The 26,964-nt window shown below is 47.1% G+C and overlaps 1 protein-coding gene across 1 annotated transcript; it reads right to left on the reverse strand.

Moving 5' to 3' along the window:
* Positions 1–2,890: 2,890 nt before the first annotated feature.
* LOC308052706 (solute carrier family 23 member 1-like) lies at positions 2,891–25,370 on the reverse strand (the record flags this gene model as incomplete). Its single annotated transcript, XM_080363299.1, has 12 exons — positions 2,891–3,162; positions 4,292–4,387; positions 5,457–5,565; positions 6,382–6,546; positions 10,558–10,811; positions 11,010–11,166; positions 11,497–11,617; positions 14,952–15,133; positions 16,472–16,631; positions 20,335–20,492; positions 21,795–21,944; positions 25,317–25,370. The coding sequence occupies 12 exons, from the start codon at positions 25,368–25,370 to the stop codon at positions 2,891–2,893; spliced, it is 1,878 nt and encodes a 625-aa protein (XP_080219425.1).
* Between the last annotated feature and the right edge of the window lie 1,594 nt (positions 25,371–26,964).

The raw sequence follows: 26,964 nt of genomic DNA on the forward strand, positions 1-26,964 counted from the left end.
GCAAGCAAATAACCATGACTGGGTCTGCTTGGACAGAACACCAGGAGCATCTGCCTGGACTTCCTCACTAGCTGCCTGCCTCCCTGCCAAGCTGCAAGCAGGGTGAGCCCACACCTGTTTGAAATGGGTGAGTCCTGCTGCACTCAGGACTCAGCAGCAGCACAAAGGGAAATACATTGACAGGTAGCTGGCTGTTCTCCAGGCAGTCCACAACAGCCCTCAAGTGCTCGGTTTTACACTCGAGGATCCTCTAATATTCATTTATTTTCATTAAGTAGCAAATAAACTGAAGCTGCGTCACTGCCGTGCAAAGCCAAAGCTGTAATCAAGCCTCAAGTGGCCACATGCAGCTGGGAGGAGCGGTGTCCCTGCAGCCTAAGCCCTACCTGCTTCCTTTGAAAATTTGGAAATGTCTGCCTGAGATAAATAAAAGGATATTATATAAATATATAACAAACACACCGAAGGGGGAATTTTAAAGGACATTTAGGAGCCTGAGCTTGAAATAGGGACATAAACAGATTCTGAAAACTGCCCATAAGCCTCAGCAACAGCAGACACAGCTGCCCCCTGATCAGCATCCCTCCCACAGCTGTCTGTGCGTCCTGCGCTATAGGACGTGCCAGGGTGAGGAATGAGCCTCCACTGGGGGCTGGAGCCTCCTCACGCCAGGAGCTGTGAAGTCGTGCCCAGATCTACTCTGGGAGCTTGCGAGCCAAATATGAGATGGGGACACACAGACATGACAGCAGGCTGGGCGTGCAGGATGGCAACAGAGATGAGCAATGTTCTCCATCTTTAAGGTAGGGAACAAAAAGCGAACTGAAAACTGGTATTTTTGTAGGAAATCTGTGCTAATAGTATTTTTTTAATGGATCTAAAGCAAATATAAATGTCTGGCACTTGCCAGCATCCTAACAGGTCTTTAAAGGTGAAGCAAAAAGATACAGATGCTGACACAGAGCCAGTAAAATTATTGAGGGGTCCCCATTTATGCTTCTCGTTTCACTTTTTCCATTTGAGGATCCCAACTGTAGCACCAAAAGAAAAGGTTTCACGTGCAAGATGGAGCAGCTCAAGGCTAAATGGCACAGCAGGTTTTGGCTTTACTGGTGTGGCTTGTGGACCTTGTTCATGATCTGTGTGTCCTGTTCCCAGCCAAACCACCCCTCCAGTGTGCGGTGCATCTGCCCAGCAGCAGCCTGGCAGCTTCAGTACAGGATACAGAGACGAGGAGATGTAGACTAACAACTCACTTTCCCACGTGTGCCACAGCACACATACATTCAAGAGGTCTGATGAGTAAGACTATGGGTTTGGTTTGTCTGCTAGATCCCCTGGAGCATAGGCTGGCTCTAAGTGAGCTTACAGATACAGTCAGGGTTGTGAAGGATGAAGAAGCTACCAGAGCTGAGATGGCTGGCAACAGTCATCTCTGATGGTACGGGGGAATCAGGCATACTTAAATGTGCAAATTATTTTTTCTCCCAAAGACATAACAACCACAGTCTTCAACAGAGACACTCCAACCTGCTAATAACAGCAAACTATTTATACCATAGTGTTTCCTCCTTAAGGATCCCTAATGCTCACACAATTGATCTATTCAGGCTTCATTCACTTCCAAAGCAGAAAAAAAAAAAAAAAAATATATATATATATATGTGTGTGTGTGTATATATATATCCCTTTTATATGTATATGTATCCCTTACTGATAAAACAAGCCACCTACAACTGCCTGCCACTCATTATGGCAATCACCCCGAGAAATACTACACTGTACATTTTATTTATTTTTCCTCCAACATATCTAAGTATAAATCTCCATGCAGGAAACACAAGCTTATGTTACAGCAACAACGTTATTACACGGCACTGGCAACCAGCACCATGTGCAGTCACATTGTATATGGCCATACAGGTTAAGGCTGTTTCTGTTGATCATTGAAAGCAGCAAGAATCTGCAAACCGTTTTCCAGAGAAATGGTTGTCACCACACAGTCACCACATGGGACCAAACAGGTATGGGGGAGCACAGGATATAGCAGTAGCCAGCTTGCATCAGATTGCGAGTTTTCTGTTTCATCTTTGATGACGATTCCTCCGTCTTTGTCAGGTTTGGTGCCCTGGGGAAGCTGGATCCTCTGAGAATGCTCCCAGCACCCAGGTGGGATTCATTTCGGTGAAGCTGGGGTTTTCTGTTCCATCAAGAACCTAAGTAAGGTTTCTAGATTCCCTCTGCAGTCTAAGGTGGGAGAGGCATATTCAGAAGACAACCCAACCCATTCACCTTAGATGCTTCTCTTACAATAACATTCATTTGGCTGACTTTAAATTATGATAATATGGAATGAGATTAATCATGACCTAGAGGGGCCCACTCCTGCCCGTTGGCCAGGATGCCTTGTAAACCACAAGCTGAGAGGTGAGCATTGCCATTACAGATATTTAAGGTGGTGGGGATTAGCCCCACCCCAAGGGGTGCCCAAAAGTAGTTACAGGGCCCACATGAGGGATGCCTTCTCCTGTGGCCCCTTGAGCAGCCAAGACGGGACAGGAGGAGCTTCAGCTAAACAGCTGCTCCTTGGCGTCCCCAAGGCTCAGTGCGGGGAAGGAAACTGAACATCTTTCCCAGGCATTTATTGGGCTTTGGTGTTCTCCAAAGAGGGATTATGTTCTTCCTGGAGGTGGGCTGGCAGGAGCAGAGAGGAGAAAAATTATTCCCTCAGGGTCACCAGTGGCACAGGGGCAGGGCTGGGAAGAGAAAGAGATTATCTTTCTCCTGCTCCAGCCTCTAATAGCTGCCAGCTCATGTTCAAATGATGGGGACTGCAGACATGCCTTTCAGACCTCAGCTTCTGAGATGAGTTCACCTGCAGGCCAGGTGCCTAGATCCTTGTATCAGCACCTATCTCACAGTCTCTTTCTGAACTTGCTTTAACACTGCTTTCCTGTCCAGCAGCCTTTAGTTCATCCATGCTCTTGCCACTACCAGGTAGTCTTTTGGGGCAAACAGGGAGATACTGAAACCAAGAAACAGAGCAGTGTTTGGTGCCAATGCCAAACGGGAGGTCATAGACCTTGGAAATGAGCTGAGAGTTGTCCGCCTCTCCCTTATGGCTGTGCTTCCACGCCAGGAGTCCCCGCTCCTCCTGTGTTCCTGCAACAGCAAAATGAGACAGTTGTGTTTAAAACAGCAGGTGTTCTGAGCACAGGATGACCTTGTGTGCCTCACAGCCACTTCTCAAATACCAGCAAACCCAGCGCAACATCTAGATCACACACACTTAAACCCTTCTAGCTCCAAAGCTCTTTACAAAAAATCACTAATGAGCTCCTAGACAATAGCCACAACAGCTTCCAGATAAGCAGTCTTCTCCACTGCTTTCCATGGGAATCAGGTGTACCAAGATAGGTTTTCACAAGCCATGGGGCATCCAAGAGCTGTTCAAAAAGGGGGTCATACCACGTAAGGAAAGCAAAGCTGGATGTTAACTGCCCAGATACTGTGGAGTGGGGGAATAAGGTTGAGCTAGCAATTCCTAGTCAGTCACAGGCATTTACCCTGGCCAAGTGTCTGTAATTGCTGCAGCAGCTGAGTCCCTCTGGGGAAAGAGAGTGACCACACCTGGAAAGTCTACCCGAAGGAGCTGAAGATCAAGGGCTACAAGAAAATTAATGAGCCAAAGGAGACTGGCTTTCCAAGAAGCCTGAGATGGTAAAAGAATGTGGTTAATAGAGTGTCCTTACTGCTCTTTTTCTGTAGCAGAGAAGAGGGTTTCCTCTCCTATTCTTATGTCATCTCTCCCAAGGCTTCATGGAAATTGGAGGCTCTTTGCTGTCTGTGAGGGCCAGCTGCAGGTGCTGTGTCCTGTCTTGGGTCACCAGCCTTTCCTGCTGCTTTCCACTGCTGTGGCACCAGTTCAGCCTCATAAGGAGGCATGCACTGGAGCCTTCACTTCTTGTAGTTGCCATGCTCTCTCCTTTCAACCAGCAACATGGCTGGAATTTTCCCTAAAAGACATTTTTCCCTAATAAACCTTTTCCTCAGACTATGTTGTTCCTGAAAAATGAGTTAGTTTTTTGATAAGGTGCTCTTTTCCAACCAGAGGCCATTTCAGTGATGTCTCTGGTTCCTCTCCCCACTCCAGGAGTTGAATCACATGGTGTTTCATGGTTGCTAGCACAACTCTACCCACAGAGCAGTAGTCATGAAGACAAAAATTACTAGGAAACAAGCCCTAGGGCAGGCACAAACTAGGAGCTTAACTCGTTTCAGCCAATCCTACCTGGAATGGTGTTATCCAGGATAAACCCCAGGAGTCCTCCTACAAACATGCCAGTGGTGAGAAGCACCTGGATCACCTGGTCCAGCTGGATGATTCCTAGGACAAAGGAAAACTTTGGGTAGTGGTACAGAGAGACGTGTGTTTGACCAGCAACATACCCCATGCAAAGAGGCTGCAAGCTGCATGCTTGTTTAAACAGGATTTATAAATCCCAAAGCAGACCTTAAGATTTGGCAAGGAAAGGGAGATTGATCTCACTGCCAGTTTCAGGCCTACAGTTTTATTCTGCGTAATTATTCACTGACCCAGCTGCTGGTGGGCAGGAGCTGACTCATAAGTACAATAAAAGCCTATTAACAGTGTAGAGCACAGGACTGCCCCAGAAAAAGGTGCCTTCTGCTCCAAACATGTTCTGCACCTCCACACCATAACACCAAGCAGTTCCCTGCAGAAGCACAAGCTTCAGTTCCTGAAGAAATATAGGTATATTTATCATGGGATTTCACCACTAATTAATCAGGTGCGATGTTTCTCTGTAGGGGCTACTTGACATGAGAAAAATAGCCCAGTGACATCTGATAGCATCTCATAGACACCTATAGAGTGTGTGATTTGTGGGTCCAGCTCTTTAACAGCCCACCCAGCATGCCATATATACCTTAAGAGAGGACGCTACAAGCTTTGTGACAAACACATTAGTCACATGAAACACAATGAAGGCATAACTGTTGGAGGACTGGAAATTAAAGTGAAATTGATGGAATTTAGTAGAGGAGTCTGCTCTTGTGTTTTGGAAGCACAGTGTTTTATTGTGTATGAACATGTAAGCAAGCCTCATTCATTGAGATCTTGATCGGGATTCAGCCCTGGAGTATTCTCCTACCCAAAGCCCCATCCTGGGAACATGTCCCAAGGAAGAGCTCTGCAATCCTTAGCCTGGCAGAAATCTGTTGACACGCAGTCACTGACCAAGAGCAGAGATTTTCACACCAGAGCTGTGCATCAGAACAAAGAGCAAGAACAGCCCTCCCAGAAAGAAACAGGCAAAAATCAAAGCACAGGTTTCGGGCTTTTATGAGGAAAAACTGTATTTTAAAAGATTTATCTGGATCAGCCTTTGCTTCAGTTTTTATGCTACAGAAAATGCTCTGATGTTGTTTCTTACCTGTTTCCAGCAGCGTACTATTTTTGCTCGCCCAGTTGGGAATCGTGAGGCCAGCAAATACAGAAAATCCAAAGATAAAGATATTTCTGGAGGAGTTCATATCTGTGTACTGCACAGAGAAAATGCATACATTACATTTGCAATTACCCAAATCTGTGGATTACTGTTCATGAGACGTGCTTGGATGTAAACATTGCACACGGGAGTGGACCCGCACAGCAACGCTGGTGCTGCTGGGGCGTTAGAGATCCTCCTGCCCAACACCAGCAAGTCCTGCCTAGCCAGGGAGCCCTCCGCTATGTAGCCCCTCTGGGTATGTGCCCTCACCTTCACCGGAGGAACTGCCAATGCAAATGTTTGCATTTGCTGCAATGTGGTTTTGTCTGACTTGGCCTGGTAAGAATCATAGAATAGCCTGAGTTGGAAGGGACCTTTGAAGCTCATCTAGTCCAACCCCCTGCAATGAGCAGGGACATCTTCAACTAGATCAGGTTGCTCAGAGCCTCATCCAGCCTGGCCTCGAACATTTCCAGGACTGGGGCATCTCCCGCCTCTCTGGGCAACCTGTTCCACTGTTTTACCACACTCATTGTAAAAAATCTCTTCCTCCTGTCTATCCTGAATCTTCCCCTCCTTTAGTTTAAAACCATGACACCTTGTCCTACAAAGATAGGCCCTGCTAGAAGGTCTGTCCCCACCTTTCTTATAAGCCCCTTTTAAGTACTGAAATGCCACAATAACGTCTTTGTGGAGCCTTCTCTTCTCCAGGCTGAACAACCCCAACTCTCTCAGCCTGTCCTCTTAGGAGAGGTGTTCCAGCCCTCTGATCATCTTGGTGGCCTCCTCTGGATCCTCTCCAACATAACCTGACTTGAAACCAAAGTCTCCTTCCCTAGGGATGAAATGGTGCTCACACAGCTGTTACCTGCAAATTGGAGACCCCCACTGCCGTGATAACTCCAAACATGACCAGGAACATGCCTCCGATCACGGGGGTGGGTATGCTGGCAAGTATCGCCCCGACTTTCCCAAAGATGCCGCTCAAGAGCATGGCGCAGGCCCCAGCAATGATCACCATTCGACTCCCTACCTGAGGCAAGAGGAAGAAGAGGCAGTCACACACCGACCGGCGCGGAGAGAGGAAGGATGGCAAGCTTCGGCACCTGTCTGCCAGGCAGTGGTTGTCCCTCTGAACAAAGCACTCAATGGCACATTCAGTCGCAGGTTCAGATGCAGCCACTGGTGAGCCGGGATGCTCGCACTCCACGTGAAGCATCAGCATTTGCACACTAGTAAATATTTATCATGAAAGGCACTCTGAGAGCAATCAAGGATCCACACCTATTTACTTGATGTTATCCTCTTTCTTACTGTTGTTAGGACCTTAACAGTTTGCTGTTAAACAAAAAGTTTATTATTAAATGAGGAGCACAGTAATCCCCACAGGCAACTTTGCTCTCCCTCCAACCTAGAAATGTCTTGGCAGACCCACTGTCTGGCACTGCAGCCATACAGTCTATTCCCTGGACAACGCTTCCACCAGAGTTTGGATTGCCATCTGAAAACGGTTTTCAACTAGGTGTCCCACACCGATTCCTCCATTCCCTGGAGACCAAGATTTGGGAGAACAGAGCTGACCAGGCTGGCTGCTTCCATCCCAAGCTCTGGGATCTGATACATTCTTTCCATGATCAACAAATGGCTAATAAGAAGTGGGGAAGTCTCTTGATCTGCCCCTATCTCTCATCACCCATTTAGCTTCAGTAAAGCTATTTACTTCTCATTTTTTTCCCTAGGAAGAGGCAGGGTGGCCTTTTCTTGGTTGGGCACTATAACAAAGACAGGATGAAGTGCCAAGCCATGCCTTTCATTCAGATCTGTAAGAGCATATGAATAGGAAAGAAAAAGAGTATCTGGCAAACAAAGGGATGATAGAGACATTTACAGACTATTGAAACTAAAAAGAAAAGCAGCAATATTTATTAGACTTCAAGATACAATGTGTCACACCAAAACTTGGATAGCTTAAAAAATCATGCTAAGATTTACAATGTTTTTGTCCTAGGCAGGGAGACTCTGTAATCCACTGCAAACATTTCATAATTCCATTAAATATTTTAATCCCTCCCATTAAATATCTGAAGAATGTCTTATTCACAGGAAGGGCTTTTTGTGAAAGCTCTCCACAAAAATACTCCCAGTAACTAGTAGTGTCTCTTTTTAAGTATTTTCTTAAACACGTTCCTTTAAAATATTTTGAGTCTTACTTGATTGTGAAAGATAAATGAAAAAGATTCGGTGGGGAGTTTCAAAATAAAATCATGCATTGCCTTCAGGTGGGCTTTTTATATTCCTTGGCTTAAAACCTCAGGACATCATTACTATCAAAATCTAATTTAATAAAAGCCAACAGATCTGTTTGTTCCAGGATTAGAATGAAGCTTCAGATTCTTAATTTGCCAAAATGTCCAATTACACAGTACATGGAGTTGGCCTCAAAGGCAAATTAACTAATCCACTGATACCACAACAGTGAGCATATACTGCTAAAGCCTCTAGTTTTGAGTTTGTTTCAGTTATGTCAGGAAAATAAGAAAATCAGGTCCTTTTTTTAAGGTCAAAGAAACGGCATGGTTTCCTGACATGTATATGGTGACTTTGAGGTCTTTACCTCTCCTTAAAATCCTCCCCTTCTTTTCTTGGAAAGGAGAGCTTAGTGCCGGCATGCTGAGCTTGATCAAGCATCTTAAACATAGGTGTCTGGTGCCATTTAAGATGCTGCATCTTGACAGCTTCCAGCAGCTTCTCCTTTGCCTTATCTGACAGCTCCTGTGGATATCTGAGATCTCCAAGGATGTTTCTGGTGGTGCTGGACACCTCTGTTTAAGTGGAGGAAACAAGTCCCTTGTGTTTCACAGTATCACAGTATGTTTGGGATTGGAAGGGACCTCAAAAGATCATCTAGTCCAATCCCCCTGCTGGAGCAGGAACACCTAAGTGAGGTCACACAGGAACATGTCCAGGCGGGTTTTGAATGTCTCCAGAGAAGGAGACTGCACAACCCCCCTGGGCAGCCTGCTCCAGTGCTCTGTCACCCTTACTGAGAAGAAGTTTTTTCTCAAATTTAAGTGGAACCTCTTGTGTTCCAGCTTGATCCCATTACCCCTTGTCCTATCATTGTTTGCCACCAAGAAGAACCTGGCTCCATCCTCGTTGCACTCACCCTTTATATATTTATAAATATTAATAAGGTCACCCCTCAGTCTCCTCTTCTCCAAACTAAAGAGACCCAGCTCCCTCAGCCTTTCCTCATAAGGGAGATGCTCCACTCCCTTAATCATCTTTGTTGCCCTGTGCTGGACCCTCTCCAGCAGTTCCCTGTCCTTCTTGAACTGAGAGGCCCAGAACTGGACACAATATTCCAGATGTGGTCTCACCAGGGCAGAGTAGAGGGGAAGGAGAACCTCTCTCGACCTACTAACCACCTCCCTTCTAATACACCCCAGGATGCCATTGGCCTTCCTGGCCACAAGGGCACAGTGCTGGCTCATGGTCATCCTGTTGTCCACCAGGACCCCCAGGTCCCTTTCCCCTACACTGCTCTCTAATATGTAATTTCCCAACCTATACTGGAACCTGGGGTTGTTCCTGCCAAGATGCAAGACTCTACATTTTCCCTTGTTAAATTTCATTAGGTTGTTCCCTGCCCAACTCTCCAGCCTGTCCAGGTCCCGCTGGATGGTAGCACGGCCTTCTGGCGTGTCAGCCACTCCTCCCAGCTTAGTGTCATTTAGTGTTTCCATTTCTTCTATGCATCCCCATCTACCCCAGCCAGAATCTTTACACTGATTTAAGTCTGACTGAAATAAGACTGTATTTTCTGCTCTCTTAAGAGTGAACAAGGTGAGCAGAGGTGGGATCTAAGGGAAACAGCTCTCCTGAGTCAGCAAGGATGCCGTGTCCACCTGAAGGACTTTGCACACATGGGGAGAACATGTCCTGTGATCTGAAAAATATTAGTCTGGGCACTTCTGAATTATGCTACATCCCATACACATTATGCTACATCCCATACAGATAATGTACACAGCAAACTAAATGTCGGAAAAGAATAGGCTCAGGTGTACGGTCAGTATGCACAGATTTCATAGTGACAATTTACATGTGGTGACAGGCTAAACTGGTCTCTATGCAGACATCCAGACAGCCCTTGCTGCTGGAAGCAGCCACCTCGATCAGACACTAATGCTTCATTCTGTGAAATATGGTTATTGTGAGTGAGGTTTATAAAATCCAGTGAAACAAGCATTATTACAGAGTGGGAGCCCTGAGTCAAATTCCACACTTGTTTACTGACTCACAGCTCTGCTGACATGACATTGCTTATTTGACAATGATTTTAAAATGTTTTCCAGTTGGCTGCTGGATGTACCCATCTCCTGGTTGGAAAGCTTAGTGAAAATCTCAGATCTGATTGTCAAGCTTATCTCTGGAAATTTCCTTCCCTTATAAGAGCAATAAGATACTCAAGGGATTCACAAAACTTTATAGAGAGGTAAAAACATAAAACTTTGCCATCACATTTTATAATCCCAAAGAAATAGTCTAAGCTTCATATGATTGCCATTCTTGGGTTATAAAACTTGTGGAATTTGAAGTCCTGTTAAATATTTTCTTTTTTCTCCTCTCCTCTCCTCTCCTCTCCATAAACATATTTAGGAAGACAGAAAAACAGAGAGACAGACAGACAGAGAATCTTTGATAAAGTCAGTCCTCAGGAAGTTTCCAGGTTAGCTCAGATGTAACATACTCTCTTTAGTCTCACCTAAGCCATGTGCTGTGAGTAACCATAACCTGCACTCATCCCATGTGCAGACCATACGCAATGGAAGAAAGGGACTGATCACCTCTGTTGGGTGCTGCTGAGGTGGTCACCAATGTGCCAGGGCACATTTTTCCAGCATGCCTTGCAGGAGATGGGCTAATATCACATCCCAGGTCCAGCACATGCCCATGTGCACCATATCTTTATAAATACACCCCTGGGGGAACCTCCAGGAGGGCCAGGGCACTGCAGCCACCCTGTTGCAGCAAGGCTCACCTTGGTGATGCCCAGGGCCCCCACGTTCTCGCTGTACGACGTGGTGCCATTCCCGGTGCCCCAGGCCCCGGCCAGGAGGCAGCCGATGCCTTCCACTCCAATCCCACGGCTGATGGCGTGCTTTGGCGGCGGTGGTGCCCCGGCCAGGCGGGCGCAGGCGTAGTAATCTCCCACAGACTCCAGCATGGAGGAGATCACCCCAGCTAAGATGCCAAATATCCCAGCCAGGCTGACGGTTGGCACTCCCCACTGGCCTGCAAGTAAAAAACTCAGTTCAGGTTGGTGGGGCACATTTGCCCTGAAATGTGTTGTGGGGCAGGGACAACAGCAAGGATGCTTGTGGGTGTTTGCCTGAATTTTGGCATTTCACCTCCCCCTGCTAGCCACAAGCAGAGGTGCAAGCTGGAGCAGGAAGCGGCAGGGTGGGATGGGAAAGCGGGGGGCCGTGGTACCTGGGTAAGGCAGCCGAAACCAGGGAGCCTGGGACAAAACGTCCCCACGGGTGTCTGTCCGGGCCAGGTGGCCGTAGGCAGTGGGGTCTGCAGGGAGGACGTCAGTCACTGTCAGCACGTAGCAGAGCAGCCAGCTCAGGGACAGCCCCAGCAGCACCTGCCCATCACATGCACCAGTGAGGTCCAGTTAGAGCATGGCCATATCTGGCACATTTGTGGGGGACAAGGTGTTTCCCTGCCTGACTCCTTCCCCTGCACGTAGGATGGAGGCAGAGGGATGACAGGGGTCCTGGTGGCCCTTTCTCCCTCCTTCCCTTCCCAGATGCACGACCATGGGGACCTTCTCCCCCTTCACCTCCTCACTGTGCAAGCTGGGCTGGGAAGCACTACCTCGACCAGACACGAGTGGAAAGACCCCAGACATCCCAGGGCAGGTAAGGTCAGTCCCTCCACCACGACCACCGGGTCTCCAGGGACTGCAACGTACCGGGAAGATCTGGAAGACGTAGACCGGGGAGACGTGGCAACTCTTGCCTCTCTGGTAAGATGGCAGTGGCACAGGGACATCTTTCAGGTACTGAGAGAACAGAACTATGACAGCAATAGTCCTAGGAGGAGGGAAAACCAGACCATGAGACAAAGCGGGTGCTGAGTTGCCCGCTTGTCCCCACATTAACTGAAGACCTGCTGCCCAAGGACGCAGGATTCCAGAGGACCCCCAAAACCAGGCTCTCAGCACCAGAGGATGGCTCCCCACTCCGCCATGCCTAGGGTCGAACAAGCTTTCCATCACACTACCAACAGTCCTGCTGCATTTGCAAATTTTTTTTTTTAACTTTTGTTTCAAAACCAGCCCCCAGATGGTACATCACGGTGTATGGCACAGTTGCCACAGCTTAAAAATGACACTTGAATAAAAGAAAAACGTGAAAGGTGTGCAAGGTCCAGGCAGGCTATGTAGAAAACTGTTCCTGAATCTCCGAATGATTCAGATATACTAGAAATACAGGATTTATTGGTTTAGTGATTTCAGGTTTACCTGTGCTATGCTGTAAGTGCCAAAAAGCTCCTACATGGCACAGAGAAAAGAAAGAGGATTTGATTTGGTTGTGCAAGTCCCTGCTTCGAATGAAAAAAATGTGGCTGGACTATGGGGCTGCAGGTAGTGCCCGTACAGCCCTCCCAGTCAGCCAAGATGGGCTTCTGGTCTGTGAGGGCTCCTCAGTGGAGGGGTCTTCCAAGGCTCATGTGTGCCCCTGGCAGCACCCAGGGCTCATTCTGGTGGAAGCAACAAAGAGGTGCAGCTTCTCTCCCATCGCTTGTGTAGGACACATCTCCTGCAATGGCAGCACGGCTCAATGAACTCACAGCAAGCCCTGTGTCCATCCGCCTAGAAAGGGCAACCAGATGAAGCTAGAGGCTGTGATATGTGGTGAGAGGGAAGAGAGTCAACTGCTGAGCTGGTAGAAGACCTTGGGTACTTTCCTCTTATGTTAACCAGGCCTCTGAAGGGCTCCTCATTTTTTCTTCTAACAAATCTGAATTTTCTACATTGAGTGAATTGATCGCAATAAGATTTGGTGAGAAATCGATTGCACTGGCTGAAGTGCAGTGACAGTGCACAGAAAAGTGGTATTTTTCCATGCATGAAAGGGTGGTGAGCTATAGGTGCAATATTCATGGGCAGGCAGAATACCAGCAGTACAAAGGAAATGTTAACCTCACCTCTCTGCAAAGACACGTCACGACATGCGACCAAAGGTTATCTATCAGTCATGATTCAAAGCACTGAATGACTGGAGGCAGAAAGTCTGAGGAGGAACTGGTTTCCATTTTTGGTTTCTAAAGCTACAGAGCCCAGACAGACTGTGTCAGTGCATAGCTTGTGCATTTGCATTAACAAAGGGGCTTGGCATCCTTATAAATCACTGCAGAGCCCTCATCTGTCTCAGGTAGGTGTCACTGCTTATTATTCAGGTTGCCTGACATATTCCATCAACAAATGCTATTTTCAGCTGCTTATAATTCTGTCTAACTTTACCCATTCAGGATGAAAATTTCCATGGAAAACGTCAGCTTCAGGCCAAACATTTCTTGAAAAATATATCCCAAACCTATTTCAAAGAGTGATGTTCAGGAAATAAACATAGTATATAGTCTGCATTGAGAAGGTCATTTTGCCATGAGCAGTAGCAGGGTTTGCTTATGACCTGGAGCAGAAATGATAGAGATTTAGTATAACTTGTTCTTTGGAGTGAGGGATATTGATCTTTCCCACAAAAATCTGCTCAACTATGACCAGTCTGTAACAGTGATCATTCATGCCAGGTCCCAAGCAACCAGCAGAAACATCTCAGGCTGTAGCATTTGCAGCTTATAATGACTGTGAGCTATCTGAGTCTGTTCAGGCCTTGCACAGCAATGACTTGTGTATGCACCATTGCTAGGGAGCAAGCAGCACTAGACCAGTTTCTTGGGGCAACAGCAGGTATCACCCATCATGGGAGCTTTGGAATGTGATGGGGCTGGACAGCAAGGCTGAGACCATGTGGCTCTTGCCTTCTGCCTTCTCCATCCCTCCTCTCATGCTTTCCCTGATGGCACCGTGGAAGCATGGAGGAGGCAGCAAAAGAGGACACAAATTCAGACAGCTCAAAGCACAATGATCAGGTTGGGGCTAAGGTGTCTAAGTCAGGAAAGAAAGGTCTGGGATTAGCACGGGAAGAGGACAGTACAGAAATTAACAGGACAGAATGGGTGACCAGGGCTGAGAACAGGGACATGGTCTGGGACCCCATTAATGGAGCAGTGCAGTTTGGCAAAGAGGTCAAGCAAAGGACTGAGACTAGAAGCCACTAACTGGAGAAAGGAGGCAGAAAACTATGATAATCCAGACAAGGATATACATTTTGAAGGGAAAATTCAGACTGGCTAAGCAAAGGGGTTCAGACAAATTATCAGAGCTGGAGAACAGGACAAGAAGCCAGAAATGTGGCAGGAGAAACAATGGTGAAAGGCAAGGCAGGGTCTGTGGTCATATGGAGTGCTGGTGGAAGAAACCAGTTAAATGAGGAACTGGAGGTGGAGAAGAGAGGTGGCTTTTGGGGCCTGGGAAGGCAGGTGCAGGGAGGAGAAGAGAATCCAAGAGACTATGTCCCCACAACAGCACTCTGCCTTCCTGGGGCTGCAATCAAGCCTGGCCCTGAGTCTCCAAAAGCAGCTCCGAAAGCACTAACAAACTGATGGGACCTCACAGAGAGGATGACAACCTACTCCTGCTGCGTGCTGTCCCAAGCTGAGGTCTGCTTTAGGGAGCTGAAGGTGCCAAAACTGCAGGGGAACCATGCAGTGACATTTCTACTTTTTGAATTAGTTTCTGAAATACTGAGGAAATCCTATCACAAACACACTCACACATAAGGGCACGCACACAAACAGCTCTCAACGCTGCAAAACCACATGTGCAAACATTTCCAGAGCTCCCCAGGCCCTTTGTGCAGAAAACAATTCCTCTTCATCATGTGAAAACAATACATAAAGTACCAGCTAGTTTAACTCAAGGAACCCCTAACTCTAACTTTGTCATTTTAGAATTTTTTTTTAACTTGAATAATGAGTGTGTAAGACAATGTGCATAGACTGTCTCCAGGAACCACACATGAGAAAGACTTGTTTCTCTACTGACCTTTGGATTTTCTCAAAAATCAGATTTTTTTTTTAACTCATTTTTGGGTTTTGCTTTGTTGCTGAGGGCTCTAACCTCCTGGGGGCAGGAAATTTTGCCACACTACTCTCTTCCACAAGACTGCCGCATGTTAGAGCTCAAAAAATAAATCTCCAACCCAGGGGAACCCTGCTACAGACTGCAACACTTGACTTCATATTAGAGGTAGGCAGCTTGTGTATTCTCAGCTTTCCCATAGGGAAGTAAGACTTACTTACATGAATGCTATGCCCCAGTGCTGCCCAGCCTCGTCCCCAGCCGAGTCAAAGAGAGGTAGCGCAACCAAGGTGATGGTGGGGGCAATTGTCAGGGGGCCGATGAACCTCATCAGAAATCCGAGCAGGCCAGAAAATCCAACGAATATTTGAAAGCAGGAAGCTACAATGATAGCTCCTTGCAGCTGGAAAAATGTAGAAAGAGAGCAGAGGTTGGAGGGAGCTCCAGTTGTTGAGCTTTTCCTTAACAAGTCAGTGCAAAACCAGTGTGAGAGCCAAGCTCAGCTTCCAGTGACAGACCAGCAAAGAGGATTCCCACTGACTAAAGCAAAGCCTGGCTGACCATGTGTGGCGAAGGACCACCAGAGCACCAACACATCATTTTCCCCCCTTGGCTGATTAATTTAGTCTTCACCAGGGCTAATTTTGTTCCAGTGACCCACTCCTTCCTGTCCTCTTGGGCCACCCAGAAATGCACCAACTTCCCTGCACCCTCCCTTCCTCGTCCCCCTAAATGCAGGGGGAAAGCTCTTGCCCTGAAAATGGGAGCAGGACCATGGTATTCATTCATCCCCAATCTGGGAATGGCTTAGGGCACTTCAGCACACTGGTGGGGCAGACTGGTCACTACAGCTTCTAGTTTTTGTATGGTTTCCCTCTGGGGACACACTTATCACCCTGAACTTTGCTGTGTTTTACAATCACTGCTAAGTAGCCAGCAATTACATGCTGAAATGCCATTCATTGCCCACATCAGCTCCAGGCACGGGACTCAGGGGTGAGGCTGCTCTTTTCATGGTGATAAACCCGGGCTGGGTCCTCTGCATTCCTCAGCACCTTCCCTCCTCCGGCTCCAAAGGGAAGAGAAAGATGGGGGCAGGGGGGGCGGGGCTGGGGTGAAGCACCCAGCCTAAAAGAAGGCAGTAGTGCCCTTGCAATAGATTTATGTGTACTAGTAGGGAGCACAGCCTGTGCTGCACAGCAAATCCTTTGTGAGCTCATGCTTCCCAAGAGCTTTGCAAGGCACCCCTGTATATGTACTGACAGAAGCAAATTTAGCCGCTTACTGTGATAAGGCAATAGATGTAGGACAAGACAGTGAAATCCCTGACCTTTCCTCCTCTCTTCTGACTACTTAAGAATGCACTTTTTCTTAATATTTGCAGTCCTTGCATTTCTTCACACTAGGTTTCCTGTGCTTGGATCCTGTACAGGGTCCCTTCCTTGGAGACATCTTCCTTCCTTCCTCAAAGCTAACCATGCTTCATGGGGAAGGGATCTGGCTGGACCAGTGCAGACTTTGCAGGGACCATAAATCACCCAAGGACTGCATGTTCCCTGTTCAGCAGCAAAGAACCTGCTTTTCTGCCAGACTAGATGCTTAGGAAACTGCAACAGGGTGAGGGCCAAGGTCCATTGGGAATGGTGGGTTCTCCAGCACTGATGGCCCTGCCATGGTCAGGTACTTTTCTAAAAGCAAACAGCCCTGATACAGAGCAGGTAGCACCAAAAATGTAATATACCTCTCGCATCCGCGTCTGCCAGACTTCAATGAACTCTGGTGAAGAGGCATTCACCAGGGTGGCATTCTGTGTCCAGGCAGGGCATTTCCACTTGGGGAGAGACAGCATTGCCAGGGTGGGGGCCAGGAATGCAAAAGTCCCTCCTTGAATAATAGGCAACCTGGAAGAAGAGCAGAGGGAATAGATAAATGAGAATGCTAGAAACACAGCTCCATAGGAGTGAGAGAAAAGAAAGTGAAATAAATTTAAAATTCAGTCTGCCCTTGGCAGTATCTTTTGAAATGTTCTGGCAGGTCTCCCTCACTGACTGCAGGTTGGAATTGCTGCCCATTGCACTCAAGAGCTACAACCTAGGGGGAAGAGCTCAGGTTCAAACATAGGCAATGGAGAGGCTCATGGATGCTGGATTCAAACTCTGCTACCCCATGTTAAGGAAGAAGTAGTCTTCCTAAGGTGTGATGAGACCACAGAGCTGCACATAGTAAGACAACAACCAAAGGGAAAAGCTGGAGGAGGGAAGACCAAGGAAGAAAGATAGCAAGACTCTCAAGAAAAGCTCAGCATCGACCTAGGCCCAATTCTTACCCATATCCAGTTTCCTGCTCTGTCCCCTTCAGCTCCCTCTGTTTTCTTCACGACCTGCTCATGAACTCAAAGACATGCACTGGCTACTCCCCACATCACAACCATCCTCAGACCGAGGTCAATGGAAAATGTGACTTGGCTTTATTACAGTTGTTTGAAGCTAATGACTCTGCCCTGTTTCTACTAACACTGGAAAGGAGACCTATGTGAACAGGTCTGAGCACAATGGCTGGGTGAGACCTTGTCTCTCTCCCCACACCGTGTATCTCCTGGCTTAGAGACACTCTCACTCTGGAGACCCCTCAGGCTAGCAAGGAGCTCACACCTCCAGAGACGCTCAGCACTGGCTTCGTACCGAGCTTTGTGCAATGGAGCTGGTTCTCCTGTGAGCTATACCAGCCTCTTCTCCTTACGCCCATGGAGAAAGGGAAACAGAGACCTAAAAGGCCTGAGTGACTCTTCAAAGCCCTATGGGCATTAAGTTCCCACTGCAGTGCGAGTTGTTTTGGCCATTCCTCCAGCATGCCTGAAAAACCCAAAGCTGCCCAAGGGTGCAGGCTGGCACAGCAGCTCTGAACAAGCCAAGGGAAACCTCTGGGGTGCCCAGGCTTCCTGTGTTGAGAGATCACCCATGCGAGCACCCCCTAAAGCAACCACTCCTTGTGTCAGAAGCTGTCATGGATCTGCTCAGAAAAGCAGCAGGGCAGCAAGCTGGGTCAGTGCTTCCGCAGGGCACGGATTTCCCTGAAACGGGCTCTTCCACCATCCCCTGGACAGCACAGGAAAACAGAGACAGCAGAGCTGTAGTAGCACCATGTCTCTGCCACCTAAAACAAATATTTATATCACTGCAATTACTCATGCCATGCACAATCAAAGCACTCTCAAAGCTTTGCCAGTAAGTTATATTTGAATACCAGTCATCCATGGAGTCACTCATTTATGGCATTCAGCCAAATTTCTTGCAGCCTTCAAAGGATTTTGCTGGGCAAAGCAGAAAATGAACAAAAAGAAACAGAGAAGGCCCAGTGCCACCACTGTTGAATTAACAATAGATTTATAGCTCCTGCTGTGTTGGCCCTTAAGCCATGAGTGGGCCCAGGGCAAAGTGGAGTGCGGAGGTGATGCATACAGGGCATGCTGAGCTCTTTCCAAGGAAAGCAGCAGGTTTAAACAAGGAGAAGTTAAACTCTGATCATCACTACATGATGTACAAGCATCTGCTAAGCGGGGCTCACCATAATGGCGAGCGACCTGTGTCTCCCCTCAGGAGCCTCTTGGATAGCCTGTCTGGTGACCGTCTGGGACCTGTCATTGCTTTTTCATGCTGGGTAACACAACAGAGCTGCAGGTTGCAGTGGTCTGGGCTTTCCCCTTGGCTACTGCTTCTGAAGGGCTGCTTCTGAATTGCACTCACTCTTGGTGGGAAACTTCCTATCTCCTGGCCTGTTCCCATCCATTTGTTCATGTACCAACATCATATTTTAGCTGAAATGGTTTCTCTCTGCTTGATACCTCCCATATCTCTCCCAGACTAGTTGCAGACTGCAGCCGTGCCCCTCTAGCTGCTGCTTTTCCAGGCTAACTAGGCCAGCCTCTGTGAGATGAATGGTCTCTCTTCCTCATGCCACATTAATAGATAGTCTCCATTCCACTTCTCCTCTGGATTAGTCTTTCTTAAATACAGACACTGTGAACTGTGCAGAGCACTTAGCCGAGGGCTCCTGGGGGCCTTGGAGAGTGGCACGGATGTGTTCCAGGAAAATGCATCCCCTCCAACTCATTATTTACCATTTTTCTGTCTGTCTTTTGGGGACCCGTGGTTATCAACTACTACAGCATTTGAGGAAACAGTACAAGGAGAAAAAAAATCATCTGCTTCCAACTGTCTCATCAGGCCACACTTTAGGCTGAGTCCCACCTTTCTGGCAGGAATGTCCTTACGCATTAATGTTGGGGCCAGCAACATGGCAATTACATCCTCAGCACAGCAAAAGCCATTCAAGCTTATCCTACAGGAACAACTCCTCACAGCTTAATTTGTTGTGTTGTTCCTCATTTAGCTATTCAGCCATGGGAAAGGCTCCCTGCTACTCTTTTGTCCTCAGCTAACAGTGTCCTCAGCGAACATTAGGGCTCTTGGGTATTCATCAAGGCGTTTGGGGAGTGTCTCTGAGAGGGCTCCAGCCTGAATCACACCAGCAGGCACAGTCGTGCACCCCAGCCTGAATTTAACCAAACTGAGAAGAACCATATTCTCTCATTTTTTTTGTGTGTGTGTGGCCAGGGTGTCCCCTCTCCCCTACTAATCCTGTAGCAATGCAGGAGAATAGGAGCACCTTTCAGGGAGATATCTGCCTACAGCCACTTCTTAAGACAGAGAGAGATGGAAAACAGGAGCAGTAAAAACATTCTATGGAGCTGGTAGTTGACAGTGGTTTGATGGCAGAAGACTTCTAAGCAGGTCCCTCAGATTTGGAAGCCAAAGAATGTGTGATTTTATCTTTTGAAATAAGAAACACAGGTTATCACCATATTAGAGGGGAAAAAAAAAAAAAAAAAAAAGCCTGTGGAAAGAGAGAGGCAGTCCGGAGTTATGACAAGGGAAATAAAAGAAATTGTGGAAGGCCAGCAAAGATACAGGATCTTTGTGGCGAGAGTGCTTGCAGTCATGTCTCTTATTAAACACTTCATTTTCTGGGTAGTGAATGGCAACTCAATGCTCATCTCCTCATCACTGTCTATTCAACAGCTCAGCAGCAAAGTGCATTTACCTTCAGACTGTGCCTTGAATCCCTGAGCATGGGAAGTGGTACTGCTTAATGGGGTAAGCTGCAGAGCTTCTCCCTGAGTCCCTAAGGGGTGGCAGATGGGTTCCAGTTTCTCCCAGTTATCCCCTGCCCCAAAGCTTCATACAGGCTCTGTGCTTCCTCAATCCTGGGCCCAGATCAGAAGGGCCCTGCCTCAGCTGGGAGGATTCCTAGGATAAGGAGCAAGCAGAGACTGCTCACTCCATGTTTCAATGGTTTATTATGTTGTAGGACAGATTTCTTATAAGCCCAAACAAAGGTGCATCAAGTACAAGTCAGAACAGTGAGGTAGCCTTGCAAAGCTATCACATACAGCGATTTCAGGATGCTTTGGCATGTGCCTTCATTGCCCAAGGGTAGCAAATGACCCTTACTGATATGTAAATTCTACAACAGACTGGTGGCCGATCACATAGCAATTTCATTTACAAACTTTGTCACACATCCCATTTCTTGCATTTTGCATACCTGACTCCAAAGAGGACTTGCAGCAGGGTACAAATTCCTGAGACAAAGAAGATGGTGCTGATCAGGTGGCTCTGGGTGAGGAGGTCATGCTGGAGGCAAAGCTCTTTGGAGAGGATCAGCGGGATGGCTATGAGACCTCCCATGGCTGTCAGGAAATGCTAGGAGCCACAGAGAAAGACTGGGTGAAGAAGGACACAAAACCAGCTGTATATTATTCCCATGTTGTTGAGGAAAATCTAAAAGTAACTCACAGGTTTGTGTTTGGGTGATACTAGTATTACCCATTCAATTTTGTGGCAACTTAATGCTGTTAGGGGCTGTTCCAAAGCACCTACAAGAACTGCAATGCATACCCATAAACTTCTCCCACTTTCCATGCCCAAAGACCTTTTGTAGTGCTCTGAACTCCCCAGAGCAGTCAGAAGCAGCCAGTTTATCCCCAAGGATAAACACCCCAAGGTAAGGAGAGAGAGCAATCAGGCAAAGCGAATGCAAATGTTTCAGTCCATCTCACTTGCATTACAAAGGATAACATAAAAAACTGGTGAATTGAAGCTACCCATTCTTTGCTATCAGTAGTCTTCTCATACAGTGTGATTATGGATAACCATAAAAATTGGATAAATCAGGCATTGCATTTTTCTGAAGAGTCACTACAATGACCTTCACTTACTTAACTACTAAGTGTGAAAATATTTTTTCAAACTTATTTTTACTTCAAATATTAACCTTCATCATGGTGAAAAATGGGCAAGGCAAGGTTGTGTCAGTCAGTCTCACTTTCCAGTTCTCATCTCAGAGCACAGGACAACAGGGATGGAAGTGGTGGCACTCAGATATTCACTGTGCTCATTAGAAGCATGTTTGATTAAAATTATGATGCAGATGTGTTCAGAAAATCTTATCATAATAATCTCCACATCTAAGATGACTGTTTAAGGAAACAAAGTACAAAATGTCCACCGAGCTCCAAGGACAGCCCATCATTACCTTCATCACTCTGAGGTCTCCCTTCCCTGATGCCACATATCCAGCATGGCATTGGTGGCACTGGGTCATTTAACACACTTTGGCATGGACACCAGCCAAAGCAGCATGGGCCCTTCTGCTTACTTTTTATTGCCCTGGGGAGAACAGAAGAATGGCTTCTGCCATTCAGAAGCCCTTAGACATTTGGCTGTCTTCAGTCCTGGTATCCAACCTGTTCTTAATAATTATTTGGCCCCAGCCCCAGGACTCTTCCTTCCCATTTTCCCTTCAAGGGGTGCAGTGTAGCTGTGGGCACGAGGATGACAGCCGGTGCTCAGGAGGCGATCGGAAGGACCTGAGTTTACAGAGATCCAGCCCACAGTTCCATTCACACCTAGTGAAGGTGAAGCACCCCCAAATTCAGGTTTAAGCAGCTAAACAGCCATGAAACGTCCACCCATCCCCAGCTTCCACCTGCTCCCCCATCACACCTGAATGCCCAGCAGGATGCACAGGTACCAGGGGGGCACGTCTGTGACAGTGTAGGCAAGCTTGCTGCTGCCATGGCCCATGCCCCCACCTTCCTTGAGGCCCTGGGCAGCACAGTCCACCGAGGAGCAGTGGTGGCTCCCATCTTCACCCTGGTAAACAGGAGAGACCCTTCATTAGCCACAGCCCAGCTCTGCAGGCAGCCAGCAGACACCTCTCTTGCAGCTGTGCTCCACGTCTTACAGGAATAATTCGCATGTGGCTTTCAGCAAGGGCAGGATAAAAAAGAAGAGCAAGCGTGGAAATTAAAACAGAGGTTAAAACACCTATGGAAATTTTTTATATGCACGTGTATGTCTAGACCAGAAGAAACATTTGAGGGTGTCTTAACCTCAAAGAGACATCTGGAAAAAGTGCATTAGTATCATTAATGTCTAGCTAAGCATGGAGAAACTGTGACTAGAAGCAAGAAAGAGTGTACAGTGGGTTAAGTGGTGAAAACTGCACTGATCCCTGGTTTCTGTCCCTCCCGGCTGTCCCACCCAAAAAGCACTGTTGATAAAATATGCTAACACAACTTGGCCACTACTAATTACAGAGTAGAAGCATGTTTTATATTTAATTTTCTTAAATCTTCTCTTTCCTGTCTCCTTACACTCACCCTTACAAATGTTCCACCTCAATAAACGCACCTGCCCTTTATCTTATGAGAAAACCTTGCTCCTAGGGAGGAAATGAGTGAAATATAGGGACACCAGTAGATAAGGAGTCTCGGCATGCATATCAAAGGAGCTGACTCAAAGCAGGGGTATGGGGTGCTCTCCCAGCTCCCCTTGCCTGCTGTGGGGACTGGCACCCCGAGGTATGACCCAGGGCGAGGGCAGCACTGGGGACCAGAAGACAGCCTGGGGATCTGGGAGCTCAGGGAGGTGATGGGGTCTGAAATAGCTCCCCAGGAAGGCTGCGATCTCCTTCCAGGAAGACAGAAGCCTCAGGCCTCCCCAGGGAGCTGTACACCTTGCAGACCTTCTTTATACAAAGATGTGTTTTGCCAAGGAAAGCAAAATATTGTTTTGCTTCAGTTGCCACAGTTTTTAAGCTAAGTTGTCCCTTCCTTCTTCCATCCCACCCTGACCTCTAACTATATATGTGCACACACACACACACATGCACACACACACCACCTTGTACACACACACACATGGGGTAGAGGGAGGTTGCCTGGGAAGCCACAACATCCCAAACCATTTGTTTCATTGACCCTTCTCCAACCAGTAAGTCCTCACCACACTGGCAGCACTGAGCTTTTCTGGGCTGGGATGCCCTGGTCCCTCAGGCAGGGACAGAAACCTGCTGTCAGGAGATGGTCAACCAGTTTGTCAGCACCAAATGATGATTTATTTATTTATTCTCCAGGTCCTGCTGAAACCTGAAGACTCTGAAATGCCCAGCAAAGAGAGGTGGCTGCAGTAACACTCCCAGCCTACCCACTGATGGAGGCAAACAGCTAGTGCTTCAGTCAGGGGATAGGGATGTAAAATTAATGTTACATTCAGCTGTAAATTTTGCAGGTGTGGCAGATGAATCCTGAAGGACTTCATCATTTGCCTGAAACTTCCAGGTTTCCATTCTTGCAGCTGAGTCTCCAAAGTCCCATTTTAGATCACACTGTTGAAAATGTGCTGTGTAATACCTTTTAAACACAGTGTATTTATCCAGCATAGGCAGGCTGGGAGCATTACAGATACTTGAAAATAGATAGGTGAAAGCAGAGTTAATTCAAACTGAACTCAGGCATGAACTTCAAGAGCAAAAGGTATTCCCAAGTAATTCCCTGTGGAGACATTTTCATTTCAGAACAAGACAGCCTGAGCCTTGGATTAACAAATGTACAGCAAGGTATTTAGGACTGCTCATGCACGGAGTTATTTGGGGACAGCTACTCCTAAATAACACCACGGGTAGATGAATCCTAAGACAGGAGGACAGCAGTAAGCTCCTTTCCTTGTATTGCAACTTTTCCTGTGTATATTCCAGCGAAGCAGAGCCTGTGCCAGTAACAGCCCCGCATGACCATCACATGAATGCCTGATCCTCCCCAAGAGCTGGAGGGGAATGAGCAGGGTTCAGTGGGAGAAGGATGGAGTGGAGATGACAGGATGACAAAGGAGCAGAGTCAGTGGGCTCAAAATGAAACACAAGAGGTCCTGTCTTAACATCAGGAAACACTTTCTCACTGTGAAGGTAGCCAAGTACAGAATGGGTTGTCCCAGGAGGTTGCGGAGTCTCTGTTCTTAGAGATATTAAAAAACTGTCTAGATACAGTCCTGGACAACTGTCTCTAGGTCACTCTGCTTGAGTAGGGGGGTTGGAGAAGTTGACCTCCCTTCCAACCTCAGCCAGTCTGTGACACTGACATTCAGGCAGAAGGACAAGGCAGGAGCAGTCCACAGTCGAAGGGAGGAACCACTGCTGGTGGTTCTCAGTCCAGCTGCTCCCACGAAGCCAGGGAACCAGGACACCCTCCTTGCGCCTCAGTCTCCAGACAAAGAATCAGAGGCCTCAACAGCATCTTCAGTAAGCGCATCAGGAAGGTGGTCAGAAATTGAGCTGCTTAAACCACAGGTAAAAGACCTCTGTCTTCTACCTTCTTTGGGGTGATTCAAACCAGAAGTCACAAGCCTTATGGCAGAACAGGTAGAAATAGAGACCACTAATAACAGTCAAAGAAAACCTCTGCATTGCTCAGAACACCTCCCTAGGGTTCTGCCAGCACCCCCACTGCTCTCAGCAAGCTCACCAAGTTATCTGGGAAACAGGAGACCTGGACACCAGGAGGTTAAATCCTACCTCCAAGCCCCCCCGGGCAGGTTGTCTGTACTGTGGTGCAAAGACTCCACTCTCACACCTGCTGTCAGAAGATAAGTGGCTCTTTTGGTTTCTAATGGAGGTGACCCTGTGCCCCAGGGTGTTGCTCTGTGGCCCACCCCTGAATTGACACATCATTTACAGCTTTTACCACCCTGTTGTAACCCTATAGGGTGCCCTCCCCCGCTGACACCTAAATCCCTTTTTCTCCCACCTCTCTGCCAGTTCACTCTGCTAGAAATAGATCCAGAAGACAAAAAATCACACTCTTCAATAGGCTAAATTTCTATTGTAATTTTAGTAATTAATACATCAAATGCTCTGCCCAGGGACATAGACACAAGGAACCACAAGCTCGTTTGCTTTTCAGTGCAGATACGCTTGTGCTGCCATTCATCTACACTATCATTTTAGAAATAATGGGGGTAAAAAAGAAGAGAAAGGGTGCCAGCGAGTAGAAAGGACACCGAGTCTGCAGAAGCAGCAGGCTGTAGTGAGGGAACCATTCCTCGGATTCCTGTTGATAAAGGAGCCGAGACAGATGTTTACCACACACCAGCATCCTTGCAGCCAGTCTGAGCCCCCTGGTTTTCCCTTTCTCCTCCTTCCGCAGGGCTCACACCCATTTATGCAAGAATTACCCTTCAGAGACTCACCACGAAGCTGGGGTTATCTAACCCGTTGAGCTCTTTGTCTGAGGAGAGGGTCATGTCTTCCACTTGCTTTCACCGACTGCCTTGAAAAAGAAAGTAGGAAGAGGAAGGAAAGGCTCACAAATAGCCACTTCTCCCACTTCAACACAGCCCTAAAAAAACAGGGTGAGAAGACGCAAAAGCTGGTATTTGGGAGACAACCAGCACTCAGTCCTGGCTATTCATGTGAGCCGTATCACAGCAGCATTTCCTTTCCCTTGGCTTATATAAGGGACTCCTTTTCTCCAGCTGATTAGAGGATCGGCATTCAAACCAAACTGGAAGGCAGCCCTTCCCTGGGCTGAGTGAATCAGTAACTGATGGCAGAAAAATCTTCCTCTGTAGGTAACAGCGTGAGAAGGTATCAGAGAGGCGAGACATTTCCCTGTTTTCCTGGCACAGCCTTGAAACCTGTTGTTTTATTATTGATTCAACAGCAACCTGCATTTTCCATGTGGGTTGGGCCTGTTTGAAGAGCTTTGTGCTGTCCTTTAGAAAATTCAGTTCCTAGATGGTTTCACGTTTTCCTCATGTAGACTGCTGTGTACTTTGGCTTAGGTACAAACGTCATCATCGTATATGATAATCCTATTACAACATGAAAAGAACGAGGATTTTACTGAGAACCTATTTAAGGTGGCAATCAATAATCAAGCCATCAGAACATGACACCAGGGAGGCATGAAAGACATAAGATTTAAAAAGGACTACTTCAGATCATCTGATTACGTCAATTCAGCTAAGGATCCTAGCTGAATGGTGATCATCAGATGGCACAAAGCACAGTTACCCTTCTCTTAATAAGTACAAATGGTTTTGATGCTCTATCAAGCTGTTCTAGCCACCCCACCCTAGCCCTCCTCATATTCAATTTCCATTTAATTTAATAGATTCCTGAGGCAGTGAACTTCCCAGATGAGCTGCAAGAGCTATCACCTACACACAGTGATCACCCATTGGGAACATCTCCTGGTTTCCAGGCAGGAAGCAGCATAAGAGACATAAACTCTGGTCTCTATTTCTCCTGTAGAAATTTGATATTCTCAGATCTTCTCTTCAGACCAGAATGGCATTACAGGGTGAGACAACTTCATCCTAAACACCATCAGTGAAGCTATGAGCTGCCAGACAGCCAAATCTTAAGGTATGAAAATCACCAGGTGTTCAGAGATTTGCAAGATCTCCTCTCTGAACAGCCATTATATATGGATCTCCCGATATTTTCACTGCAGGGGCTGCATTTCCAGTCCCACTGATCTTGGCATGAGGCCAATTTTTTCTGCACACTCTAAATGAGAACTCTTTTCCTGGTCAAAATATACCTGACACTTTCACCTTTGACTTTACTGATTCCCCCCACAGAGAGAGCAGCACAAAACAATCCAGTTTTACAGACTTGCTCATCTCTTATCACCCAGTGCACTGTGTGGTTGTGATTCAGTGCATATCTTACTGCTTCATTGTATATAATGACTGTGTCCATTAAGCAAAACCAGTGAGGATGCAATACCAGTGAGGATGCACCATTGCAAGTCTCTAAGAAAAGGAGCTCTGGATTTTTCCATTTGTTTTTTGAAGGTACATTCTTGCTTGCATTTCTCAATGGATACAG

Source organism: Nesoenas mayeri (genome assembly GCF_963082525.1).
Source record: "Nesoenas mayeri genome assembly, chromosome: 1".
NCBI classification, from domain to species: domain Eukaryota; kingdom Metazoa; phylum Chordata; class Aves; order Columbiformes; family Columbidae; genus Nesoenas; species Nesoenas mayeri.